This window comes from Apodemus sylvaticus, chromosome X (genome assembly GCF_947179515.1).
Source record: "Apodemus sylvaticus chromosome X, mApoSyl1.1, whole genome shotgun sequence".
Lineage (NCBI taxonomy): Eukaryota > Metazoa > Chordata > Mammalia > Rodentia > Muridae > Apodemus > Apodemus sylvaticus.
In genome coordinates, this window is record NC_067495.1 from 91,688,834 (window position 1) to 91,715,865 (window position 27,032).

General features: G+C 42.2%; 2 protein-coding genes across 4 annotated transcripts in view; one reads left to right on the forward strand and one right to left on the reverse strand.

Annotated features, from left to right (window-relative positions):
* Window positions 1–20,199, reverse strand: part of Btk (Bruton tyrosine kinase) — a 43,783-nt gene extending 23,584 nt beyond the window's left edge. Inside the window, exons 1-6 of one of the 3 annotated variants that reach the window (XM_052170740.1) lie at window positions 20,080–20,198; window positions 19,657–19,745; window positions 10,075–10,245; window positions 9,356–9,454; window positions 4,907–4,975; window positions 1,721–1,802 (exon numbers count right to left, since the gene is read on the reverse strand). In XM_052170740.1, coding sequence (XP_052026700.1) covers window positions 1,721–1,802; window positions 4,907–4,975; window positions 9,356–9,454; window positions 10,075–10,215 — 391 coding nt within the window. In that variant the 5' untranslated portion in view covers window positions 10,216–10,245; window positions 19,657–19,745; window positions 20,080–20,198. Of the gene's footprint in view, window positions 1–1,720; window positions 1,803–4,906; window positions 4,976–9,355; window positions 9,455–10,074; window positions 10,246–19,656; window positions 19,812–20,079 lie in introns of those variants that run through there. The other 2 variants (XM_052170741.1, XM_052170739.1) reach the window with 2 other exon arrangements.
* A 4,280-nt stretch (window positions 20,200–24,479) lies between these two features.
* Window positions 24,480–26,740, forward strand: Rpl36a (ribosomal protein L36a). Its single transcript, XM_052170564.1, has 5 exons — window positions 24,480–24,594; window positions 24,914–25,019; window positions 25,336–25,403; window positions 26,175–26,297; window positions 26,620–26,740. The coding sequence occupies exons 1-5, from the start codon at window positions 24,592–24,594 to the stop codon at window positions 26,638–26,640; spliced, it is 321 nt and encodes a 106-aa protein (XP_052026524.1). The 5' UTR covers window positions 24,480–24,591; the 3' UTR covers window positions 26,641–26,740.
* The last annotated feature ends 292 nt before the right edge of the window (window positions 26,741–27,032 follow it).

A 27,032-nucleotide genomic window follows, 5' to 3' on the forward strand; every position in this document is an offset into this window, starting at 1 on the left:
CAAGGAGTGAACAAGGCCAACCACCAAGTATCAGAATCGAAATGTTTGTGAAGACAAAGAGCTGTCATGCAATAACCCAACTGTGCTGTTATCAGTCTGCCCTCCTTCCTGTTTCTCTAGGCAGCCTTTCCTGATGTCAACTCAACCAGTTAATCTCTCAGTCACTTGACATGTAGCTATATATACACACTAGAATATGTGCATGCATCCTGTGCTGTAAGCATTTACAGTGATGCTTTTCTTTTCTTTCTTTCTTTCTTTCTTTCTTTCTTTCTTTCTTTCTTTCTTTCTTTCTTTCTTTCTCTCTCTCTCTCTCTCTCTCTCTCTCTCTCTCTCTCTCTCTCTTTCTTTCTTTCTTTTTTTTTTGGTTGTTTTGAGACAGGGTTTCTCTGTGTAGCCCTGGCTGTCCTGGAACTCACTCTGTAGACCAGGCTGGCCTCGAACTCAGAAATCCGTCTGCCTCTGCCTCCCAAGTGCTGGGATTAAAGGTGTGCACCGCCACTGCAAGGCAGTAACGCTTATCTTAATCACTATGTGGTGAAACACTGAGGAAATGTTCAAGTTTAGGTCTTCACAAAGCAACGACTACAAAGTACTCCTTAGAAGCCATTTACCCACAATAAGGGGATGGCTGCTGCCGTCTTATCTAGTCCCTTATGTTTTTTTTTTTTTTTCTGGTCATACATTTTGTTTTGTTTTGTTTTTTGGATTTGGTTTTTCTGAGATAGGATTTCTCTGTACAGCCCTGGCTGTCCTGGAACTCACTCTGTAGACCAGGCTGGCCTCGAACTGAGAAATCTGCCTGCCTCTACCTCCCAGAGTGCTGGGATTACAGGCATGTGCCACTACTGCCTGGCTTCTAGTCATACTTTCACACATGCTATTATTTGTTTGATTATTTAGCAACTCTGGAGGTGGGTATGGCAGGCATTATCATCATGGTCATTTGGAAGAAAAAGCTGGACCACAAAGTAGCCCATGGCCTACTTGGTGAAAGTCAGTGGTAGAAAGTGGCTTGCCACTAAGCTCTGTGACTCTGACTTCAAGCACTCTCATGCCCTGTTTAATTTTTATAGCTACGCATCTCAAACCCAGGATGTTAAATATGTGTAATCATTGAGTCATATACCACCTTTGTAAATTGTATAGAATTTACGTGATATTCTTATGTAAATAAGAAAATGAAGGTTTCCACAATTACAAAACTGCATTAGAGAGAGCTGGTGAGATGAGTTCCTGGGTAAAGGAACGGTCAATGCAAACACAAACTCCATTCTTGGAACCCACAATGGAAGGAGAGAACTGAATACTGAAAGTTATCCATTACTAACCCCCCCCCACACACAAACACACCACCACCACCACCACCACCAACAACAACAACAACAACAACACCAACAACAACAACAACAACAATAATGCTAGCAACATTTTAAAAGTTCAAAATTGTGCTGGAGAGATGGTGATGGAACTCAGAACTCTCAGGCTATTAAGTCACCTTTTATTCCTATGATGGAATATTAATCTGTTGAGGCAAAACACTCTCCTTCACTCTTCTTTTCTCCTCCCTCTATTACACCCTGCAGAGTCCTTTCCCTTTCATTAATTCCTTTTCCTTTATTTCTCCTCTTCTCTCTCTTTCTCTCTCCCTCCTCTCCTCTTTCTTACAATTTCCTTCTTTTCCTTTCTAAAACTAGTTTACTTTCAAAGCAATTCTCACCATTTTTGAGCTGGTGAATCCAGCGCTTTCTGAGCTCTTCCGTTGGGGAGAAAACATAGAGAGGTCCTTCATCATATACGACCTGGAGTGACAAACACATCAAATTCCAAGGTTAGGGCTCAGAAAGCAACAAGAAAGCTGAGTGAGTTGTTGTATAAAAGAAAACACAAACAAACAAACAAGGTCTTCAGTTAGCAGTGGTTCAGGGGGGATGTGAGACTTCAAAGTTCTTAGCTTCTGAATACTCTTAAGCCCCATTAATGTACATTTTATGTACCTATTTAGTTTACAATGTTTCCCTTAGCTCTTGGTAGAAAATTTTCCTTTAGCAGAAAATAATGATGATCTCAATATTAAATTTTGGTTTATATGGAAGAAAATTGAAGGATAATCTATGTGACTTAAACTTTTTTTTTTTTTTTTTTTTTTTTTTTTTGGTGTTTCGAGACAGGGTTTCTCTGTAAAGCCCTGGCTGTCCTGGAACTCACTCTGTAGAGAAGGCTGGCCTCAAACTCAGAAATCCGCCTGCTTCTGCTGCTGCCTCCCAAGTGCTGGGATTAAAGGTGTGTCTCACCACCACCTGGCTTGACTTAAACTTTATTTATTTATTTATTTTTTGGCTTGGATAAGAGGGAGTAAAATTTTTTTTTAAAGATTTATTTATTATTATATGTGAGTACACTGTAGCTATGTTCAGATGCACCAGAAGAGGGCATCAGGTCTTTTTATGGATGGTTGTGAGCCACCATGTGGTTGCTGGGATTTGAACTCAGGACCTTTAGAAGAGCAGTCAGTGCTCTTACCTGCTGAGCCATCTCTCCAGCCCCAGGAGTAAAATTTTAATTTGTGATGATTACACCTCTCTCCAGTGGTCTTTTCTCATTAATGTTTGTCAAAACAAACCCAAATTCAAACTACAAACGTATTTCAAATTGAATATGTATATATTGGGGACTATCATCAAATCTATTTTTCAAACACCATTTTCATTGTGGTAGGTATTACAGAGATGCATAAAATATAAAAGATTTGGTTTTAAAGTCAAGCATGATGACATATACCTATAATCTCAGGAAGTTGAGTCAGGAGGATGGTGAACTCTAGGCTACCCTTGGGTACATAGTGAAATAGTATCTCCAAAAAAGTTTGGGGTCTAACTCTCATAAGGTTAATAGATATCACAATTAATTCTAAAGTCAAATAATTTTTTGAATTATGAATTATTCTTAATTATATAATGCTCTTCTTCATTATCTGCTCACACAGCCAAACAATATCATGTTCAAAGACAGTGATAATAAAAATAATGCTAAAACACCCTACCTTCACAAGTTTCCTAACAGTCAGTGACATGAAAGAAATCATTTTACAGTTTTCTTTTTGCCTGTTGGTCTTGCTGTGCTCATAAATCCATGACAGAAAGCCCCCTCCCCTGAGACTTTCCACTTCCTTTTCTGACTTTCACCGCTTCGGAGGTTACTACATTCACTGCATGTGATCTACACAGCTCTCAGGATACAAAAAAGCCATCTGGAAGCCCAAAACATACTCTCTTCTATGGCTTACATTGCATCTATCAAAAAGGCACTCTTCATTTGTTTCAGACTAGACCAGAATGTATGTGAACGTCTAATAAGCCTCCCCCATACTGGACTTCCTAATACTAACCCTTCCCTCCCCTTTTTTGCCTTTTCAGCCCACATGACCACCATTAAATAGACAAGCAGAACCAGGAGGAAGTGAGATCAGTCAATAAGCAGAGTGCCTTTCTCAATTCAGTCATCACAAACAAGACATAACAGAATAGGGCTCCTGCTGATTTATAACCTTTTTGAGGCGTAGATGGAAAGAAATTGTGGTAGATGGGGAAAACACAAAAGCAAATATGCTTGTCAATTCCATATATTGTTTATAAAGTTTTAAAATGTAAATAAATAAGCCTTTGCTTATTTACATTTTTCTTTTTGCCTGTTGGTCTTGCTTCCGTGGAGGCTTCTGATGCATGTGTACTAAATAAAGGGCTTCCAATACAAAATATATGTCGTTTGCAGCTCAGAAGTATCTTGGAAGGACCTGAGAGCCATTCTCATGAATGTTGGCATTCAAAGAATAAAACATAGTGATGTCTAAGACTCCAAAGAAGGACAGAATCCTACATTATATCATTATTAGTCACAAAGACAGCCAGGCTAATCGCATTTACACTAACCTATCTTTTCTTTGCTTTTATTTGACTTCAAAAAGAACCCATTAATCCTGCAAATAACACAGCTGAGGTACGTATTGGCCAGGCTCAGCTTTGCTGTAAAGACCTCTGACATAAGATTAATTATAATAATTGTTGCCTGGGTTACCTTTCAAGGCCCTCCAAGGTCTCTTACCAACCAGAACTACCAGTTCTGACTGGGTGTAGTAGCAATAGTTAATAAGCCTGTAATCCCAACAGCTGGGAGGCTATGGTAGGAGGGTTGTAAGTTTGAGACTTGCCTTATATCTTGTGGAGAAGTCTCATCATTGTTTAAGTAAGTGAAGACGAGAAGAAGAAGAAAATTAAGAGGGAGAGTTTAGGACAGAGAGGGAGAGGACTAAAAGGGGGATGGGGTCAGGAAGAAAAGGAAGACAGAAGAGGAGAAGGTTAGGTGAGGGGGTTACAAGGGACAGAGAGTAGACTGAGAGAGAAGTACTAGGATGGAGAGAGGAAATTAGGAGAAACCATTAGCTCTTCTCTTGTGCCAGTGCAGATTTTCAAATAAATGGTCTAATATAGATTAAAAAAAACCCTCTGTCCTCGGATCATACAATTTTCTGAATATGTGTCCCATGAAGAACCATGACAATTGATTCATTTGCCAGCAGCTGATTATCTTTAACTACCTGTCTCTATACTATATGTTGCCCTGCTTACGTTTTCAATAAATGTCCTGTAACCCTAACAGAGAAGACTATTTGAGACGTGCATCTCCTTCTTCTACAACTGTCTGCCTTGTAACTAAACTCTTTCTCTCATGGAAACTCATCTTAGTGACTGGTGTACTGTGCAGTGGACCAAATACACCTAGTTCCTTAACCTATCTTACTTGGCAAGTTCAATTTCTGCTCACTGGGACCTAGTGTCATTCCTTCAACTCATTCCTAATGACTTCATTACAGAGGCTTTTCCAGACTGCATTAGGCAAAATGACTCACCTGGAATGGGTATGGGAACCTTTCAATGATTGAAATCTGTTCCATTTCACCAGACTCCTCACCCCGCCTCTGTAGTGAAAAACAAGGAAGTAGGGTTGGTTACCTATGGATGCTGTGGTGGTTTGGATGCAAATGGTCTCCATTGGCTCATGAATTTGAATACTTGGTCCCTGGGTGGTGGAACTTTTGGGGAAGGATTAGGAAGTGTGGTCTTCTTAGAGAATGTGTTTCACTGGGGTAGGATTGGGGGGTTTCAAAATACCTCTCAGCTTCTGAGGTATGGATCATGATGTGAGTTCTCAGCTGTTCCTCTGTATATGCCTTTGCCACCATCATAGACTCTACCCCTCTGAAACCATAAGCCCCAAATTAAACTTTTTTTTGGTGTTTTGAGACACGGTTTCTCTGTGTAGCCCTGGCTGTCCTGGAACTCACTCTGTAGACCAGCCTGGCCTCAAACTCAGAAATCCACCGGCCTCTGCCTCCCAAGTGCTGGGATTAAAGGTGTGCACCACCACTGCCCAGCTCTTTTCTTTTCTTAGTGTTTATTTATTTATGTATAAGTGTTCTACCTGCATGTATACCTGCATGCCAGAAGGGGGCATCAGATCCCATTATAGATTGTGAGCCACCATATGGTTTCTGGGAATTGAACTCAAGAGCTCTGGAAGAGCAAACATTCCTCTTAACCACAGAACATCGTGTATATAAGGAAGCCATCTCTCCAGGCCCTAAACATTTTCTTTTATAAGTTGTTTTGGCCATGGTGTTTACATAGTAATAGAAAAGTAACTAAGAAGTGCTGCTCTTTTCCAGGTTTCTTTCAATTCTGGGAATCTCCTACCGTGGCACCAAAAAACTCTAGCAAAAATGTCAGACCTTTATTTTAAAAAAATATATTTATTTTATATTTATGTGTCTAGTCCATAAATGCCAGAAAACAGCATGCTTTGCCCTGGACCTGGAGTTATGGTGATGGTGGATCTAGGAACTGTACTTATGCCTCTGCAAGAGCAACATACTCTTAACTACTGAGCCATCTCTCCAGATGCCAAAATAATTTCCTAATGATTCTTTCCTTCCATTCCAATAGACCCATAGACATTTCAAATCATGAGCAAAAATGTAGTTACTCAACAATTGGTGCTAGGAATTAGAAAGCTATTTCACATCATACCCCAATAAAGTTCAGATGGATTTAAGCAAATAAGATGAAAGGAGAACTGGGATGGAGTGGGGCTGTAGCTCAGTGCTAGAGTGCTTCCTTATATACACGATGTTCTGGACTCAATTACCAGCACTGCAGAAAAAAAATCATAGAGAAATGAGGATGTGGGTGTGATGGTACACAGCTGTAATCCCAGGACTTGGGAGCCTGGGTACAGAGGAACTTTAAGCCAACCTGGGCTATCTGGGCTACAGAGGGAGACTGTCAAAAATACAAATAGAAAAAAAATAAACAAAAAGAAGAAAGAAAGAGCTGTGTATGGTGGCATATACACTTAATCTTACCATCAGGAGGCAGAAGCTGCTTTCCATACACTCAAGGCCAGCCTGGTCAGTCAGAAATATATAGTGAGACCATTTCTCAAAGAAAGAGGAAGAGGAGGAGGAGAGATAGATAGGGGAGAGGAAGGAAAGCAACTGTGGGCAAAATAAAGTAAACCAAACCCAGATTCAAAGATTAAAAAATTGGAAGAATATTTTCAACACAATAATATTAACAAAGGACTGATACTCTTATATCGAGATGTCTTTAAAAGAGTTAGAAACTTAGTTAATACCTCAAAAAAGTAGGTCAAAAGAGAAACATGTAGCCGGGCAGTGGTGGCACAAGCCTTTAATCCTAGCACTTGGGAGGCAGAGGCAGGCGGATCTCTGAGTTCAAGGCCAGCCCGGTCTACAGAGTGAGTTCCAGGACAGCCAGGGCTACACAGATAAACTCTGTCTCAAAAAACAAAAAAAATAAGAAAGAAAGAAAGAAAGAAAGAGAGAGAGAGAGAGAGAGAGAGAGAGAGAGAGAGACATGTAATTGACAAATAACACATTATTGTTCAATCTTATAGGTAAAAATAAGTCAACAATGAAATATTCTTTTTTCTCTGAAAAATTAACTATTATTTAAAATATTTCATGTAATAAAGAATGGGGAGAAATACATCCTAAATAGTTTTCAATGTGTATAAAAAGAAATGGAATATAAACAAAAATAAAGCATTATTGGAGTTTGAGAAACAGCTCAAGGTTAAGAGTACTGCCTGTTCTTGCAGAAGATAAGTTTATGTCTCAGGTCCCACACCACCTGTAACTTCAGGTCCAGTGTATCTGACACCCTCTTCTGGCCTGCATTCACACAGACATGCACACACTGCATTTTTATATTCATGTACGCAAAATACTCAAACACCTTAAAAAATGTTTGGGACATTTTGGGACAACAGGTGGCTCAGAAGTTGAGTACGTGCTAAACCAGGCAGTGGTGGCATATGCCTTTAATCCCAGCAGTAGGGAGGTAAGAGAGAGGTTTACCAACTCTGTGAGTTTAAGGCCAGCTTGGTCTACAGAACAAGTTTCAGAATAGCTATGGCTACACACACACACACACACACACACACACACACACACCTCCTTACTTGAAAAACCAGAAAAAGCAGAGTACTCACTAATCTTGCAAAGGACCCAGATTTGTTTCCCAGTACCTACATGGAGGCTCATAACTGCCTGCAACTTCAGTTCCAGGGGATCCATCCAACACTAGAACTGATGCAGTGTTCTGACCTTCACTGGCACCAGGTACCAGGCATGCATGTGTTACACATACATGCCCACCAACATTCACAAAATAGTAAACTTTAAAAGGGGGGTAGGGATATAGCTCCTGAGGAGATGGCTCAACAGTTTGGCTGCTTTTTCAGAGAACCTGGATTTGATTCTCAACACCAACGTGGCAGTTTACAGATGTCTTTAACTCCAGTTCCCCAGTGGCTCGGAGAGTCAAGGCACTTGTCACCAAGCCTGATGATGACCTGAGTTCAATCTCCAGGAACTTCATGCTGGAAGGCAAGAACTGATTTCTATGAGTTGTCCTCTGGCTTCCAGAGTCATGTGGGTTCGCACCTACCCATTCACATGCAACAAAGAAACAAGCAACTGAGTGCAGCTGGGCATGCTAAAGCATGCTTTTAATCCTAGCCCTGAGGGGGCAGAGGCAAGTGAATCTCTGAGTATAAATTCAGCCTGGTCTACATAATGAATTCCTGGCTAGCAAGTGCTACATGGTGAGACTCTGTCTCAAATAAATAATGAATGACTAAATACATGCATGCATGCTCCCACATACACTTAAACAGGTGCATAAGTATTTGCATATGCTTATGCCACACCCAGAAAAAAATCTGAAACACTAACTTCCTCCCAAAGAAAATAAGTCAAGGTATATAGCTACATTATATTCTAATCATATAATGTATATGAGTATGTATGTGTGTGTATATATAGATAGATAGATGTATATATATATAATGCATGCACAACCACATATATACATACATATAAACACAATATACACATTTAAAAATAAATCTTCAAAAAAAGAAATCAGTTTTTAAAATCTCTGTATGTATGTATGCATGCATATATGTATGCATGTATGTATTTGCAGCAGCATGCCTGTGGAGGTTAGAAGGCAACCTTGGATATCAGTCCTCACCTCCCAGGTTCTGAGTCATGGTCACTTTTTCAGCTGTTGCTTATGTCAGACTAGCTGGACCTTGAACATCCAGGAATTCTCCTGTCTCCACCTCCCATCATGCCATAGGAGTGCTGAATGTGCAGATGTGCATGCACTTCCAGGTCTGGATTTATGTGAGTTCTGGGAATTCTCAAGCCCTGGGCTTGCTGCAGCAAGAATTTTACCATCTCCCAGGCTGAATGAAAAAAATATTTTCTTGCATTCTTGCTTTCTATCTGTTTCGTTAGTGTGTGTGTGTGTGTGTGTGTGTGTGTGTGTGCACGCGCGCGTGTGTCCACAGTTCTTATGTGGAGGCGAGAGGACAATTTTCCAGGATAGAACTCAAGTCATCAGGCTTGGCAGCAAGTCCTCCTCCCCACTGGGCACTCTCGCTGGCTCCTGGTGAAGAATTTTCTAAGGAAACAAAACTGCATGCTACAAAGTGCTACACCGCCACCATTGTATTTGGAGTATTAAGAATTCCAAGTGCCGGGCTGTGGTGGCACATGCTTGTAATCCCAGCACTCTGGGAGGCAGAGGCAGGCGGATTTCTGAGTTCGAGGCCAGCCTGGTCTACAGAGTAAGTTCCAGGACAGCCAGGGCTATACAGAGAAACCCTGTCTCGGGAAAACCAAATCCAAAAAAACAAACAAACAAAAAAGAGTTCCAAGTGCCTTACAGTCTGTAGCTCCCCCTCTTTGACACGGGCCTCATCTTACCGGAATCTGTCTTTCTGGTGGAGGATTTTTTTCAGGAACTACTGTTTCAACACAGGTGATCTTCTCAACATCGATTGAACCTTTCTTACTGCCTCTTCTCTGAAGGAAAGAATGAGGAAGAAGATGGAGAAAGATTACGAATGATCAAGCAACCAGACGATTACTCACTGTTATCTAATCACCGTCTGTGGTGAGTCAGTACTTGCAGCCAAACAGAACCTGGTTTGAGTTTTTAACACAAGGTCTCACTATGTAGCCCTGGCTGGCCTAGAACTCACTATGAAAACCTGAGTGCTGGTACTAAAAGTATGTGCCACTGTGCCTGGCAAAACCTGTTAGTTTAAAACAAATCCAACATTTTATTGAACCTTTAAGGGGAAGCAGATAACATGGAAGAATAAATGATTATATGCCTTTTTGTGACAGAAATAAAAATGCAATTTCAAATTCTTGGATTTTATTCTCAACAAGCATATAGTGAGTTCTTAGCAACCACACAATTCCATGGTAAGACATTCTGAACGTCTACTCAGCACATTTGACTTTTTCCCTGGCATGGCTGTACCTACTCCTAGGCTAGGAAATATTTCTTTTGAGTTTGATGTACTTAGCTCTACTTAATTCCTACCTACTACCCATGGAAGCATTTCTTCTATCTCGTTTCTTACAGAAGACCCAGGACTATGGTGAAATTCGGACTTCTCATTTGGGAAACTTACCCCACGTTCAAAGTCATATTCATAGTATGAAAGTTTGTGTACAGTCAAGAGAAACAGACGCTTCTTAAAGTTTAAAGGCGATGTTTTCTTTTTCTGTTGGGAGCGCTTCAGAAAGATGCTCTCCAGTATCACCGCTGCCATGGCTTCCTCTCTCTGGCACTTGTGCGTATGCTGTGGATAATGAAAGGTTTTAAGGATTCTAGCATAGTCATCTTTGTCCTACCTAGTTCTGCCTCAGCCCTGCTCCGTGTTGTAAACAAAACACACATATACAACACTAGCAAGGAGCCTGGTTTTGGCCTGAGCTCCTTCTTCCACAGTCCCCAATTTGGTCAAATTTCAAGTACGGTGAATGCATACTATTGAACCAGGGGGATTGATTCTATGTGGTGAGTTTTACAAAACTGGGCTTCTTGTGGAAGGAGACTGAATGCTCTAGAGCCCAACAACATACTCCTGGATGGTCAGTAATGTCTAAACACCACTTTATACTATTTACCCTTTTCTGACACATGTTCCTAATCTGTAAACAGCAAAATTTTCTGTTGACCCTGGTATTCTCAGAAGAGAGACAATTCAAGTACCAGAAGTCACTAAGGCACATACTGAACTTTCAGTTCCCAGGATCATGAACAATGATGCAGTTTTTCAATTGACCCACTCAGGTCTGTAGCTAAAAGGACATAAGTCATCACCTGTACTTATGAGCACACAGCAACTACCAGCCAGGTGATTTAGCCCATTCCCAGATAACCAGGGTATAAAGGAGAGGTTTTCAAGCTAAGATCAGTTTTCCTCCAGTAGTTTAGCACTTTGGCCTCCCTTTCCCCCTCTCCCCCTCTCTCCCTCTTCCCCTCTCCCCCTCTCCCCCTCTCTCCGTCTCCCTCTCTCCCTCTCCTTCCCTCCCTTTCCCTCCCTCCCTCTTTCCTTTTTTCTCTTTCTCCCTTTCCCTCTCTCCCTCTCCCCCTCTCTCCCCCCTCTCTCCCTCTCCCCCTCTCTCCCCCCTCTCTCCCTCTCCTTCCCTCCCTTTTCCTCTCCCTTTCCTTTTTTCCCTTTCTCCCTTTCTCCCTTTCCCTCTCTCCCTCTCCCCCTCTTTCCCTCTCCCTCTCTCCCTCTCCTTCTCTCCCTTTCCCTCTCTCCTTCCCTCCCTTTCCCTCTCTCCTTTTTTCCCTTTCTCCCTCTCTCCCTCTCCCCCTCTCCCTCCCTCCCTTTCCCTCTCTCCCTCTTTCTCTCCCTCTCCCTTCCTCTCTCCCTCTCCCTCCCTCTCCCTCTCTTTCCCTCTCCCCTCTCTCTCTCTCCCTCCCTTTCCCTCTCTCCCTCTCCCTCCCTCTCTCTCTCCCTCCCCTCCCTCTCTCTCCCTCTCTCCCCCTTTTCCTCTCCCCCTCTCCCCTTCTCCCTCCCCCTCCTCCTCTCCCTCTCCCCCTCCCGTTCTCCCTCTCCCCCTCCCCTTCTCTCCCCCCTCCTCTTCTCCCTCTCCCTTCCCCTTAGGTAGTTTCTTATAGATGGCACCAGGTAAAAGTGACACCAATGGAGCAGTGGTTAAGAGTACTTGCTGCTAGTGCAGAAAACCAGGATTCAGTTTCCAGCACCCAGATGATGGCTCACATCCACTTGTAACCCCAGTCCCAAGAGATTCTGGTGCCTTCTTCTGACCTCCTTGGTCACCAGGCATGCTAGTGGTGCACATATGTTAGTGCAGGCAAAGCACTCATAACCATACAAAAGAATAACATGGATTTTCTTTAAGTGACATAACTATGTTGCTGTTAAGGATGCCAGCTATTTTCATTTAGGAAGAACAATATGCTTAGAATCCACCATAAAATTCCACAAAACTATCAAATGCTTTTCTGTGGTGGTGAGGATTGATACTCCAGGGTGGCTCAGGTTGACCTTCAACTCATTTGGTAGCCCAGGCAGGCCCAGATGTCATGTCAATCCTACTGTTTCAGCATCTGCAATGCTATCTAGATTATAGGCTTGCCACACTAGACACAGCTCAACAATGACTTCTTCAAACAGACAGACAGACAGACAGACAGACACACACACACACACACACACACACACACAATCTACCTAAAGTTTATGCACAATTTTACCAATTCTAAACATTCATTAGAAACATATGTGAAAGCATGATAGTCATAACAATGGACCACAGAGTAACAAAAAAAATATTATATCTCCTTGGACCTTTGTTTAGAATCAGAGGCATTTTCCCTGCAAGGACTATGGAATTTTACTTTCTTGAAATACCTCTTGCTTTTGATAGCACTATATAAGCTGAATAAGTAAAGCCAGCACTTTTACTGTATTTTTTCTCTGAAAAGGTGATTTTTTTTTTTTAAGCAGGGAGAGTGAGGGGTTGGGGGTTGGTTTGGGTTGGGTTTTTTGTTTGTTTGTTTTTTGTTTTGGTTTTTAACTAAAGCTTGGTGCTGTGTACAGTTGTTTTGCTCTTTCTTGCAGTGTAGACAGTTCTGTTACCATGCTGAGAAGACAAAAAGGAATTCGAAGACTGTCACAATGATCTCTACCTTCTGTCTACAGCACAGCTGCTGCCTCCTTCTGGCAATGGTTTGGGTTAGTGTTTTGTTGGTGATCTTTAGAAAGAAATGATGTAGAAATACAAATGTTTCTCTTCACCTTCAGCTCAAACTCCAAATTTCCAGTTAATAGCATAATTCTCCCAATCACTCACAAGTAGTAGTAACATGGTAAACCATGTTTCTCTAGTCTTATTAATTGCTATGTCATGGAGTAATAAGTCATTATTACTTATTATTTGGTTATTACTTATTAATTGTAATTAATAAGCCACTATTACGCATTGATTAAATTAATGAGCCATTATGTGCTAATTGCAATTAGTAAGCCATTGTTACTTATTAATTGTAATTAATGTGTCATTGTTACTTATTAATTGCTAAGTCATTTGTAATAATATCACTCTTGCTTCATGATGAATTACAATCAAGTACTTCTTCATAATCAAAGACTCAAATTATGGAAGGCAAAATAAAACCCTAAGGAAGCTGAGTAGCATAAGCAGTTGAGGGTCAAAAGCATCCCGAGGCACCATATCTATTAGCGTGTGTGCTTTAGAGTAAAATGCTCTCGAGCCCTTTTACCTTCAATTATGTTGTGTGATCTTTGTGGGCACATGCCCTGCCCAGTATCAGTTTCAGTCCTGATACCTGCTCTTATGTCCTGTAAGACATGTGCTGCTGCTGCCTCTTTCTTCCTTCCTTCCTTCCTTTAATAAATCCAATTTGTACAAGAGGAAGACTTCTGTCTCAAGTGCTTGCATTGAGGTAGCGTTTAGTGCTGGTCTAAATATAAGGAAGTAAGTAAGCCACCATGCCCGTCTGAGCTAGGAGTGAGATGGTCTCTACCACTAGACCGTTGAACTGCATGCTTACTGGAATCGCCATGGTTTGCTATTCCTTAGTTCTTCTTCCTTTCCCTAGAATGCAGTCGAGACTCACACAACCTAAAAGTGTGGTAGTTCTTTCTTAGGTACCTCTGGTCCACTAGCCAATAATCTAAAAGAAAAAGCATGTATCTCTGCATCTTCCAGAAGGCTGGCACAGTACAGTGGACTGCTCTTTGATAGCAGGTAGAGTCTTGGAGCTGCTTATTGTGGGAAGCTCTAATTTTGCCTCTAGCCATTTCATTGGCTAATAGAGACCATCCAAACACACACCAAAAAAATATGCATGATGTGTGCTGACCTTGCATGTGTTAGTCAAGGGGTAAGAGACTAGGTGGAAGCAGAAGTAACAGAAATGTCGCACGTACTGAGAGAGGTTCATACAGGTGATGAGAAAGGGAGAAAATCTGAGTTGTTTGTGTGCCATGTAGTTTCAGTGTTATAACATTATTAAAATCCAAATACAAGGAATACACATAGCCACCTTTTTGCAGCCCCTCATCTCTACATGCAGCAGTAGAAGTAAAAAAAGGAAGCTTATTAGTAAGAGTTCAGTTATGATACAAACTGCGCTATGCCGAGGCATTAATATTAATAACCCTTGAAGAGTCAATAATTGAAAGCATTACTGGCAATTATCCTTGCTTATGATAAGATGAAACACTACTAGGAACAGCACTGGAGCAATATGCAGTAAATGGCCCAGCCTGCCTATGATCGAAGAGAATTGATGACGGAGCTATGAGTCAATAGTACTCCAATAGAACTACTTAACTAGAACATCAAAGAACTAGCATTTTCTCATCATTTCTCCTTTAAAGCTCTTGGTAATTGGCCATCAAACATCTGGTTACTTCGATTTTTTTCCTGTAACAAAATGAAGAAGAACTTCTGTTCTAGTGTCATCTACCTGTCAGGCACTTTATATTATTTTGCCACTTATATTTGTGCTGCTTGGAAGGAAACTCGAGTGGCTAGGTTAGAGCCACACATCCCTGCTTCTGACCAACATCTTCCATGGGTTACTTCACTTGTTCTTGACAACAAACACAATGAAACTAATGTGTGTGTGACTGTGTACCTTGTCCATCTTCAACCACCTATAGCTCCCACCGTATCTTGCAATTTCTGTAGCATGATATTACTTCCCAGGCTGATTTAGGTTGATTTCCCTCCACCTGCCCCCCACAAGGTTCCATGTAGCAAAGGTTGTTATTAAACTTTCTATGTAGTCAACAATGACTATGGCTTTTTTTTTTCTGAGACAGGGTTTCTCTGTGTAGCCCTGGCTGTCCTGGAACTCACTCTGTAGACCAGGCTGGCCTCGAACTCAGAAATCCGCCTGCCTCTGCCTCCCAAGTGCTGGGATTAAAGGCGTGCGCCACCACCGCCTGGCTAGACTATGGCCTTCTGATCTTCTCTTTCCTCCACCAGCTGAGTATTGGGATTATAGGCCTGCATCCCCAGACCCAGTTTCTGTGTTTATGTGGTGATAGTAAACCCACTGGCTCTTTTCTTTTGTTTTGTTTTGTTTTCTTTTCCATTCTCTTTTCTTTGAGAAGGTCTCATTACATAGCCCTGGCTGTCCTAAAACTCACTACATAGATGTCTTTAAACTCATAAGATTTCCCTGCCTCTGCCTGCCCAAGTGCTGGAATTAAAGGCATCATACCCAGGCAGAAGAAATGTCTTTACAATGCCATGCCCATAGTATCAAAGCAACCCAATTGTTAGCAGGAATTTCTCAGGAAACACTTCTCAGACTCCACTAAAACCTACTTACTTTGTGACCAAATTCATGACAAAGACTTCCATTATATCAGGTTTATTTTTCAATTCAGTTTTTGTTTCCCTTAGGTTAAACACTTATTTTTTCCCTCTTATGTCAAAATAATGCAGATTCATTGTAGAACATGTTTCCAGTTTAAGGATATTAAAAATAAAAAAAAATTGCAAATTTATTGCACCTGTCATGTATAGTTTGTATATATTTAAAATTATCTATATATCCATTCATCCATCCATGCAACATACTTCTTGCCAAAAAGGTCCTAAGATTCTTGTTTACCATCATTCCTAGCCATGGCTGTGAAGTATGAGTGTCATCTTAGCACTCAGGAGGCTGAGGCAGGAGGATCACATAGTGAGTTTAAGATCAGCCTGGGAGTGAGTTCCAGGAGAGCCAGAGCTATACAGAGAAACACTGTCTTGAAAAAAAAATCCAAAAAACCAAAAATAAATAAATAAATAAATAAATGAATAAATAAATAAATAAATAAATAAATAAATAAATAAATAAAATATTGCTGGGTGGTGGTGGCGTACGCCTGTAATCCCAGCACTTTGGGAGGCAGAGGAAGGCGGATTTCTGAGTTTGAGGCCAGCCTGATCTACAGAGTGAGTTCCAGGACAGCCAGCGCTACACAGAGAAACTCTGTCTCGGAAAAAAAAAAACCAAATCCAAACAGCCAAAAAAAAAAAAAAAAATGATCAGTCTGGGTTGCTGGGCAGTGGGGGCACACACCTTTGATCCCAGCACTTGGGAGGCAGAGCCAGGCAGGTTTCAAGGCCAGCCTGGTCTACAGAGTGAGTTCCAGGACAGCCAGGGCTACACAGAGAAACCCTGTCTCGAGTCTCGAAAAACCAAAAAAAAAAAAAAAATAAAATAAAATAAAAAACAAAAATAAGGGCTGGAGCGATGGCTCAGTGGTTAAGAGCACTGACTGCTCTTCCGGAGGTCCGGAGTTCGAATCCCAGCACCCACATGGTGGCTCACAACCATCTATCATGAAATCTGATGCCTTGATTCCCTCTTCTGGTGTGTCTGAAGACAGCTACAGTGTCCTTACATATAATAAATAAATAAATAAATAAATCTTTAAAAAAAAATAAATAAAAATAAAAATAAAAATAAAATAAAATAAAAAAGATCAGCCTGGGCTACACAGTGAAACCCTCTCTGAAAACCTAAGAAACAAGATAAATAATAATAGTAATAATAATAATAATAATGAGGAGGAGGAGGAGGAATAATTGGAGAGATGGCTCAGCAGGTAAGAAGCGTGCTTAGTGCTCTTCCAGAGGACCCAAGTTCAGTTCCCAACATCTATATCAAGCCACTTACAGCATCCTGTAACTCTGACACTCTCTGAAGGCACCAGCACATACTTGTGCGTGCATACTCACTATACAGACACCACACACACAAACATCCACAGACATCCCAAATACAGACACATATGCCATATATGTACTGACATAATACACACAGATATATTTATACACATATACACTATAAAACCACACACACCCCATGTACACACAGAAATATACATAGAAATAGACACATATCATAAACATATACATCACAATATATAAAGAAATATGAAAAATTGTGTGTACATTTTGCTACATATTGCCAAACTACTCTCCAGAAATGGTGTACTAACCAATTTCTGCTCCTAACAGCATGCTTTGAGAGACTGAGTTTTTTCCTCTGAATCTTTACTTCATCTTCATGTCCCTTTTTTTGTTTTGTTTTGTTTTGTTTTAACTCTGGCTTTATTCTGAACTAAAATTTTCACAAAGCCAGTTTATTTTAATCCTCCTTTTGTTTAAAACTCAATTCCTCATAACTCTCTAAGATTTCTTTATAGGAGTGAGGCTTTATTTTCATTTTGGTGAGGGTCAGCAGTGAGAACTGCTGGGGTTTGAATAATCAGTATAACCTGAAGTGTTGGCATTTTGAGACTTATTTGAAGAGGCTTTCAGGGAGTGGGCAGTGGGGAGGAATGCCCCTGGTGAGACATTCCAGGTTTATAAAGTTCTAAGATGATGGTCAATTACTGTACATAAACCTCCATAACAAACTGAAAGTTACACGTGGCCCAATTGTTTCAGGCTCCTCAGAGGTGTGTCCCCTCCCCCTCCCCTGATGGATTCATGCATAACCAAGCAGGTTTGGAGTACAAAAAAGTTAAAGTCTCCTCCATAACAACAACTACTTCCTTCCCCCTCCTCCTCCCCCCCCTCCTCCTCCTTGAAACAAGGTCTTCCTCTGTAAGTCAGGTTCGTCTGGAACTCCAGGCAACCCTCCTGCCTCAGCCTTGTGAGTGCTGGGATTACAAGTCTGTGCCACCTCCAGCTGTTCTTGAGTTCTGTTATACTCTGAATTGTAGCCGTCCCTTCTCTTCAGGGGTTAGCAATGACCTCAGCATTGCTGAGGGAAAAGTAGAGACACCGATACAGATGAATGTTTGGAGAACATCCAAACTTTGGGTTTCAGAAAACTTATCTTTCCCCTTATATCTAAGTGACTTCCTGCTATGGCTCCAGACCACAGACAAGATACTTTATAGGAAATTTGCTCAGATGGAAACAACAAAGTTGTTGCCTGTTCCAATTGCACCAAGACCCTACAAGTAGATGGAGAGTTACTCTAGTTCTTCTCATAAGGCATTTGCAAAGATTCTAAACAAAACATCAACAGAAATCTCATTTTTTTTTTGTGCAAGCAAATAGATTAAACAGCCTAAGTAAAATAGAAGTCAGGTAGATGTGGCCATGTCCTTTTGTAATTCCAGCATGCAGGTGAGTAGGGCAGAAGGACCACAAGTTTAAGACTAGTCTGGGCTACACAGCCTTGGCTAGGTAGGCAAGACCTTACTTCCAAATAAAACAATAAACAGTCTACAGTGGCTAGGGCAAGCCTTATGGGATACTGCATAGCTGTAATACTTTAGGTTTCCATGACAATTTGCAATTTGTGGCTTATTTCAAATAATTGAGAAAGGCAATAGAGCCCTGGCTTCAGAAGTGTGGCATGGAAGATGAAGGAAGGTACGGAGCTAAGGCGTGTGTGTACCTAACAGCAAAGGGGATGGATAGGCCTTGAGCTGTATACACCCACCCCACCCTCAGGACAGTTGCTGTGCTACAGTTGGAAATGCTTAGCATGGGTTAAACCTTCCGGCTTCGAGAGCTGGGTAGTGAGGAGGTTATGTTTCCATTTGGATGTCTGGAGGCTCATTTCAGAATGTCTCCATCAGCTTGATCTGAGCAGAGTCAAAATTTCACTCGATTTGCCCTATGTCAACCCTACCGAGCACTGGCATGACTCAGATGGAACTAGAGTAGTAATGACTGCTGAGATCCAGCACTTACTCAGGCCAAGGGCCTTAACCACTTCATTGATTTACACTTGAAATCCTGGCAATAACCTTCCAGAGCAAAGTAACAGGCAGATAGGGAAGGGGGTAAGGGAAAAGACAAAGGGGCTTACAGGGAAAGGGGCAAGACAAATTTGAAGCAACTTAAAGGCTGTTAAGTGCCGATTCTGGATCAGGGGATACAGGCCGGGAAAGGAAGAGGAAGGAGAGGAAGTGGGAAGGAAATGAAGAGAAATAATGAAGCCAAGAGAAAAGGCAGCCATGCACATGGTAGGTAACTGTAAGAGGAAAAACCTTTCCGGAGTCCTCATGGGTTGGCCACACTGTCTCAGCTGAGGCAGTGGCTGCGTTCCGCTGGCTCTGTTACCGAGCCACTATTACCACGAGGCTGCCACAGCCTCCACACAATCCTTCCTAAGAGCCAGATCTCATCCTTGGTGCTATCTGGCCTGTTGCAGGCCAAGACAAGTTGCCTCCTCCCTACTTAGCACAGACCTTCCCTCAGCACTGCCGTTTGAGACACATGAGCTATTTTAGCTTTTTGCCGATTAAGCGGCCTCTCAGAATTCCTTCTTCTGAGGTTCTCCTTGATACAAGGATACATTTTGTGTCTTCAGACAGTGTTTGGTGAAAATGGCTTGCTTTAATTAACCCTGCTGCTGCCTGTAGTGTCTCTCTCCCATCGAGAGCTGCAGAGCTCCCGTTCCAACATTTGCTACCTTCTCAGATAGTCACCTCAGGTCACCCTTTCCTCTTCCTACAGCCACCCCTCCACACTTGCCGCCGTCTTCAGAAGACCTTTATATTCCCTCCATCATTGGAAGGGAATACCAGGGCCTTCTTCTGGTGACACTCCCACTCTCCATGAGCCTCCTCCACCAGCAGATATATGGAACCAGCCATGTTTCCTGTCCGACCTTTGAGGGTTCCAACAGAAGTTATTATGGCTGCTGCCCAGGCCCAACCTCACCCCAGACCCACCTCAATTCTGACTTAATGCAGGTAGCTCTCCAGGCGTAGTGAGATGCCACGACTTGGAAGGTGGGACTCGATCTCTGAAGACTCTGGCCCTGGAGACATATTCTTACAGTCCAGAGAGGAAGGACAGTCTGAGCAAACCCCACCCTTTCACAGCCACTCAGTTCCCTTTTTTTGTTTCCTGACTAAACCAATGCTTTTTTTTTTTCTTCTTAGCAGTATGGTATCTGGTTCCGAGCTGCTGTCCCTACTCCGCTCCCTCACAACTCTCCCCACCCCGAATTGGCCTGGGACCTCTGACACTCAAGAGTCCAGCTCTGAGAGACTCTTCCCATTATTGGGTTGGTTGAGTCTCCTAAGATGATGGGGCTGGGCTGAACAAACGGGCTATCAGACTACCCTCCCTGGGGCAAAGGAATGACATACCTAAAGGACAGGAAGAAGATAGATGCCAGTGTCTTTAAGGTCTCCTGTGGCCTCTGTAGGGGAGAGTCAGGTTCACACAATTCAATTTGGAGGACAAAGAAGGCTCACTTAGAGACCCTGAAATACATAGCCTGGCAGAGGTAGAGACAAGACTTCCCTGCTGAGTCATTTTTCTAAGAAAGCATTTTTCTTCTGCAGATAAAGATGCCTGAATATAAGCTCACACAACGACTTGTGCCCTTCCCCATTTTTTCAAATGTCCTTTTGTGAATATTCTACCTTCAAAATTCAGCCTTAAGAGCTGAGCCATGATGAAAAAAATTATAATCCCAGCTACTGGGGTAATGGAGGACAGGACGACCACTAGCTCAAAGCCTGGACAACATAGGAGATTCTGCCTCATTTTTTTTTTCCCTCCGAGATTAACAAGGTACAATATTTTCTTTGATTCTGTCAACTAATAAACAAGATTAGATGTGTTCTTTTAAGACAGAATGTTTCCTCAACAGGTCCCAAGTTTGTGTCCCAGCTTCCTTCTTCTACCTGAGGAGTCCCCATAGAAATGTAGCCAATATTTGCCACATGATGGTGGCAGAGGCACTGGTGACTGATTTTGTCTATCTTCTCTCATGGGCCACTTTCATATTGCTTACAGAGACATTACACCCTATTACAGAAACATATTACTGATTACAAAAATTGGCCAGAATGTGGAAAGCACTGTTTTTTTGTTTAAAGCATTTGTAGAATGGCAAATTGGTAAATCACTACATTGGTAAAGATCAGTGGGCACCAAGTGTTATATGGCTCTCCCTACTTTATTGATGAGTTATTACTTTTCCTTAGTCACATGTAGTAGCTGTGCCAGTCACCAATGGAGTGACCATAGACATCTGCCATACCTCACTTTTTCTTCAGTTAGATGTTTCTTGCCACATGTTCCATCATTTCTAAAGGTCCATTTGGGGTGGGTTAGTAACAGCACTGTTAGTAAGTTAGTAATAGCACTGTGGGAAATTAGGGAAGCACAGGCAGAAGGCAGAATAGAGGTAGGAACTTTTTCACCCTTTGGTCACAACCACTCACCCAGCACCTTCATTCATACCAATAGGACTACCCCAAAACAGAGCAAATAAGCTAGTGAACATTCAAATTATCCCCCATGGAGATGAGTCAGCAGGTAAAGTACTTGCTGCCAAGCCTGATGACTTACGTCCAATATCCGAGGAAGGAGAGAAGTGATTCTCATTAGTGGTCCTCCTGACCTCCACACTCATGCTGTGGCATACACACATACAATACAATGTGATATAAGGGTCTGATGTTGGTAAACAGCTGTGAGGAAGATAGAGAAAGTAGCCCAATAAATGTGTTGTACAGGCAGCAGAGGATGGCCTTGTTGGACATCAAAGGGAGGAGAGGCCCTTAGTCTTGGAAAGGCTCAAATGCAGCAGTGTGGGGGAATACAAGGACAGGGAAACAGGAGAGGGTTGATTGGGGAACAGGGGGAGGGAAGAGGACTTATGGGACTTTCATGGGGAGGGGGGAACCAGGAAAGGGGAAATCATTTGAAATGTAAATAAAGAATACATCTAATAAAAAAGGACTTATGATACACTATTCTAAAAAAAATAAAAATAAAAATAAAATGTTTATGTTTTAAGATAAAAAAATGTGTTCTATAAATAGGGAAAGGCTGTGTACTTGATGAATCAGGGCAATTAAATATTCAAAAAGGCCTTTGTCATTTGGCTTAAGAGGTCAAACACAACAATGTATTTTCTAGGGTGAAGAGTGAGGTCTCACAACTAGGTTCCAACTTAGAAATTCAAAGCTCCAGGTGGAAGTAGGATGGGTGGCACAGTGCCCGTGGAAATGGCACCTGGCCTTTGCTCACAGCAACTAAGAGAAATGGCAAGTCAGAAGCAAAAAATGGCTGAAAGTTAAGGCAACATTGAGCTTTTTTCTAGAAGTAAAATATCTAGAGGAAAGTGAGTCTCTTCTAGTCTTGAAGCACCGAGAACTTAAGACTATGAACTAGAGTCCTGTCTTCAGTTCTGGGTGCTTCATTTTAGGGGAAAGTAATGAGCACAGACTTGTAGAAAACAGAAACATAGCACTAAACAAACCGTGAGTTCTGAGTAACCTCTGCACGTTTAATATGCAACATGGAGACTGTATTAATACTGATTGCGTACTAGAGGTTTGATAAGAGAGCAGACTTAAGTGCCTTCACCCTACACACACACACACACACCTAACTATTGATGATGATGGATGTGTTAAATTGACTGTGGCAGTTATTATACAAGATGAATGTATATCATCACATTATGTACCTTAAACACATGCAATTTTGTCCATTAAATATTTTAAAATAAGAAAATTCCCCCAACTATGTCACACGGGGAATGATAAAAAGAGCCAAATTTGATTAGATGAAGAAGGCTAATTGTCTTTCTCTCTCCAGATCACTTACTTGTAAAACAAAAACAGGCAAATAAAACCTTTAGACTCTCCCTAAAGGCCAGTGGGGGAAAAATTTCTTTTTTGTTTTTGTTTTTTTTTTGTTGTTGTTGTTGTTTTTTTTTTGGTTTTCTCAGGACAGGGTTTCTCTGTGTAGCCCTGGCTGTCCTGGAACTCACTCTGTAGACCATGCTGGCCCCAGAAAAATCCCCAAGTGCTGGGATTAAAGGCATGTGCTACCACCGGTTGGCTACCAGTGAAACTTTTTTTTTTTTTTTTTTTTTTGGTTTTTTGGATTGGGTTTCTCTGTGTAGCCCTGGCTGCCCTGGAGCTCACTCTATAGACCAGACTGGTCTCAAACTCAGAAATCTACCTGCCTCTGCCTCCCAGAGTGCTGGGATTACAGGCGTGTGCCACCACTGCCCGGCCAGTGAAACTTTTTAAGGGACTAGAGAAAAGAAAATCCTGCTGGACATCAACTGGCGGGTTGGTAAAGAAATGTAGCAGACAATGACATTATTATTGCCTTAACCCCAGGAGATCATCTAACAAAAAACGGGGGTGAATAAAGTGTCAGCTTGTTTCCGGAGCGTTATGCAAGCAGGATACTTCAGGGTCTCTTACCATTAGCTCCTATGCCACTGCTGCCCCCTTCTGCATTCTGCCCATTTGTCTACCCGTAGTTTCCTCTCCCTATATAATATACTGGCTAAGGCTAGGGCTATATCGTAATATATGGCTTAATTCCAGCTTCAAAATAACAATGCGTGTAACTTTTGGATTAGTGCATTCAAGGCCTCACATGCCTCAGTCTCCTCATTTGGTAAATGCTAGGAATAGTAAGCAGCTCCTGAGATGAACAGGATTCAAAGATCTAGGCATAAGTCAAGCAAAGCTGCATGTACCTGCAGCCTCCCCCACTCAGGACAAGGATCAGAAATTCACAGCCATCTTCACCTGCGGAGGTGATTTTAAGCACAGCCTGGGATTAGCGAGGCCCTGTGTTGGGAAGATAGCTATTATGATACACCGGCCATGAGAGTAATATTATGTGATGTTAAAAGGAAACTAGGTTCTGGAATCATAACATGTGGGGTGTGCATTCTGAACACACTGCTACTGACACTGGACAAATGGTTTCACATGCCACTGGGAAACACCTCATCTGGAAAATGGAAGGAGGATTACTATCTTTCTCTTAGAATTACTCTGAAAATCTACTTTAAAACTCAGCACCCTTCAGCCTTTCTCTGCTGGGCTATTTTGAAACGCTATGCATGCCTGCGGTCACATATTCGGGGAAGCAAAGTGCTGAAGTATGTTTTCTTTGTTGACCCAAGTACTTTAGAAGCTGGGTAAGTTCATTGTCAGTTTTCAGAACCAAATCAGCCAATTAAGTTCCTCAGATAAAAGGCCGCTGCTTTGTTCCTTTGCTTCAATGTACTTAGCCTGGAATTAGACATTGACGAGTACATTCAATAACCTTGTTCTGCTCCTACAACATTGTCTGAAACAGAATAGACATTAAATAAACATGTGGACCCATTGATCACATGAGAAACAAACTGAAGCCATTAGCTCTGTCCCAGGGCTTCCTTAAGCCACACTTCGCTGCGAACGATCATCCTAGTCTCCTTGAAGTCGAACAAGAATGTTACGCAGAGGTAAAGGACCCCCTCAACTTGATCCTAGTCCCGGTTCTGCTCCAACACTGGTGATTAGAGTCTAGGAAGAGAACTGCTTTCTTCGCGTAAGCTACTAAATTGCACTGTCTACCAACAGGGATAAAGCAGTTACTGTCGCTGTGCGGGAGGAAATGGAGCCGATTGCAGCGGACCAGACCCTAGGCGGAGCCTCGGCTGAAACTCAAGTCTGCAGCTAAGAGAAATCATCCACCCATACGAGGGCGCTGTGCTGAGATCCCTACAGACAGACTCTATGCTTGCTGTCTCCCACGGCTCAGAGGAAGTGCACATAGGCACCTCCTATAAACTTCCTCTGCTGCTCTGTCCTCTCTCTTTCTGAGCTGAAAGCGCTCCTGCGAACATGGTAAGATCGTTTGTTTGGCTTTGGTAGCATCCAGTTTAATCCTTGTACCCAGCGTGTACAATACCATGCCAGGGTACATCTGGGCTCTGGCATGACCTCTATGTACCCAGGAAACCTAGCATAGCAGAGAGCGACACAGGAGAAAGCGAGTTATGGGTGGAGGAATTGACTTGATGGCGTGAGTTAGCTGTGGGTGGGTGCTGTGTCTGATGGCGCGTGTGTTACTGAGTAGTTGTAGAATAAATCAGATTTATTTGCATCCAGCGAGGACTCTGGACCATTGTGATCTGGTAACTGTTTTGAACACTATTTTTGCTAGGTGAATGTTCCCAAGACCCGCCGGACATTCTGCAAAAAATGTGGGAAGCACCAACCCCACAAGGTGACACAGTACAAGAAGGGCAAGGATTCTTTGTATGCCCAGGGTAAGCTGCTTGGATGTAATTTGGTAGTGGGGTGGGGAGTTGTTGAGAGATAAAGGCCTCCCCTCTACATAAGGCAGGCTGGCCTGGAATAAGCAATCTTCTTCCTGCCTTGGCCTCTCAAGGGTTAGGGTCGTACCTGTTCTCCGGCATGCCAGACTCAATAATTTGGTTTTGATGTGACAAGTCCAGGTATCTCCCTCCCCTTAGTAGGACTACTTCTCAATGTAGGGCAGCCGCAAATTTTAAGCCTAAGACTTCCTTGTAACTCTTGACTTAGGATCTGCTGTATACGGTAACGAATAACTTTTCCCCCCAGGAAAGCGGCGTTATGACAGGAAGCAGAGTGGTTATGGTGGGCAGACTAAGCCTATTTTCCGCAAAAAGGTTAGTGATTATTACCGACACATTTCTTAATGTGGTAAGGAGTTGGATTTTGCCATCCCTTGTTTGCTTTAGTGTTGACCACAGTAATGTTACCCCACTTGGCGGCAGGGACATTTCCAAGGTAGTGGAACAAGACCTTTCGTTTGGTTATGGCTATGTCTGAACCCTCAGGTCTTTATTGCAGCAAAAATTGGGGTTTGTTGCTGAGGCTCAGTGGTGGAGTTGTTACCGGTTATGAAGGCGGGTTCAGTTCCCAGTAGTGACACAGAAGGCTGTTGGGATTTCTCAGTCTTAGAAGTCTTTGAACAGTCAATGTGTAACCCGTCTTGGGTGTGTAGGGTAATGGAAGCATTCATTTAAATGTCCACCCAACATTTGTGGAAAATTGATACATTGTAACTTTCTTCCTTTTTCCCCCATTTTTTCGGGACAGGGTTTCTTAGTAGCCCTGGCGGGCCTGGAACTCACCCTGTATACTGGGCTAGCTTCAAACTCAGAAATCCGCCTGCCTCTGCCTCCCAAGTGCTGGGATTAAGGGCGCGTGCCACCACCGCCTGGCTACATTTGAACTTTCAAATTGCCAGATTGCAAAACTCTGGCCAAAACTGTAGACTCAGTTGATTATTAGTGGGGAGTAAGTGTGTACTCGACAGTCCAGAAAGGAAGTTTTAAGGAAATTGATTAGTGATCCAGCTTAAAACTCCATAGCTAAAAACATATTGTGGCAAAATGTAATTTTGTGAGGGATTTGACTTCGTATTTTTTTTCTAGGCTAAGACTACAAAGAAGATTGTGCTGAGACTGGAGTGTGTGGATGCCAGCTGCAGGTCTAAGAGGATGCTGGCTATTAAGAGATGCAAGCATTTTGAATTAGGAGGCGACAAGAAGAGAAAGGTACTGTCCTTTTCTATGTGAAGCTTTATTTGTTGAGGTGACTGAGGTCAGTGTACAAAGGGCACCCTCCAGATAACTGCCCACAGCTGAGTTACAGATTCCGTATCTAAAATGCTTGGGGCCAGAAGTATTTTTATGTTTTGGGAATCTGGCATATGCTTTGACACATCCAAAAGTTTGAACTCCAATATCTGAAAGAAATGGCTTCTAGGATTTCAGTGTTTAGATTGTGGCTTTGGTTAAGATTGAACCCAGGGCTATGGATTATATAAAGGTTCCTTAAATTACAAAACACAACATTGTTTTTCTGTTCTGTTTACAGGGCCAAGTGATCCAGTTCTAAGCTGATTTTGTTATGGCAACAATAGAATCATGACCTTTCACCCCCTTTGATTGATTGTATTTGTTTTTTTGGAGGGGAATAAAAATTTTTTCAGAAATTACCTGGGAGTTTGTGCTTTGGTACCTGATCGCTACTTTAGGATTGAATCTTGCTGAGTGGTGTGAAATGTGGCTAGTCACTGGGATCCTACTTGCTGTTAAAATCCATGGGTTACAGTCCAGGCTTTTATCCCCCTCCCAGTCCACCCTCTGAATACTGCACATCCCATACCTCCATATTTCAAGACCTGTAACAAACACATAATCCTTGCTTCGGGCATTCAGTAAGGAAGTATTTCTGGCCTTGAACTATACTTGCCATTGCCTCCCAAGTACTGGGATTAAAGACCTACC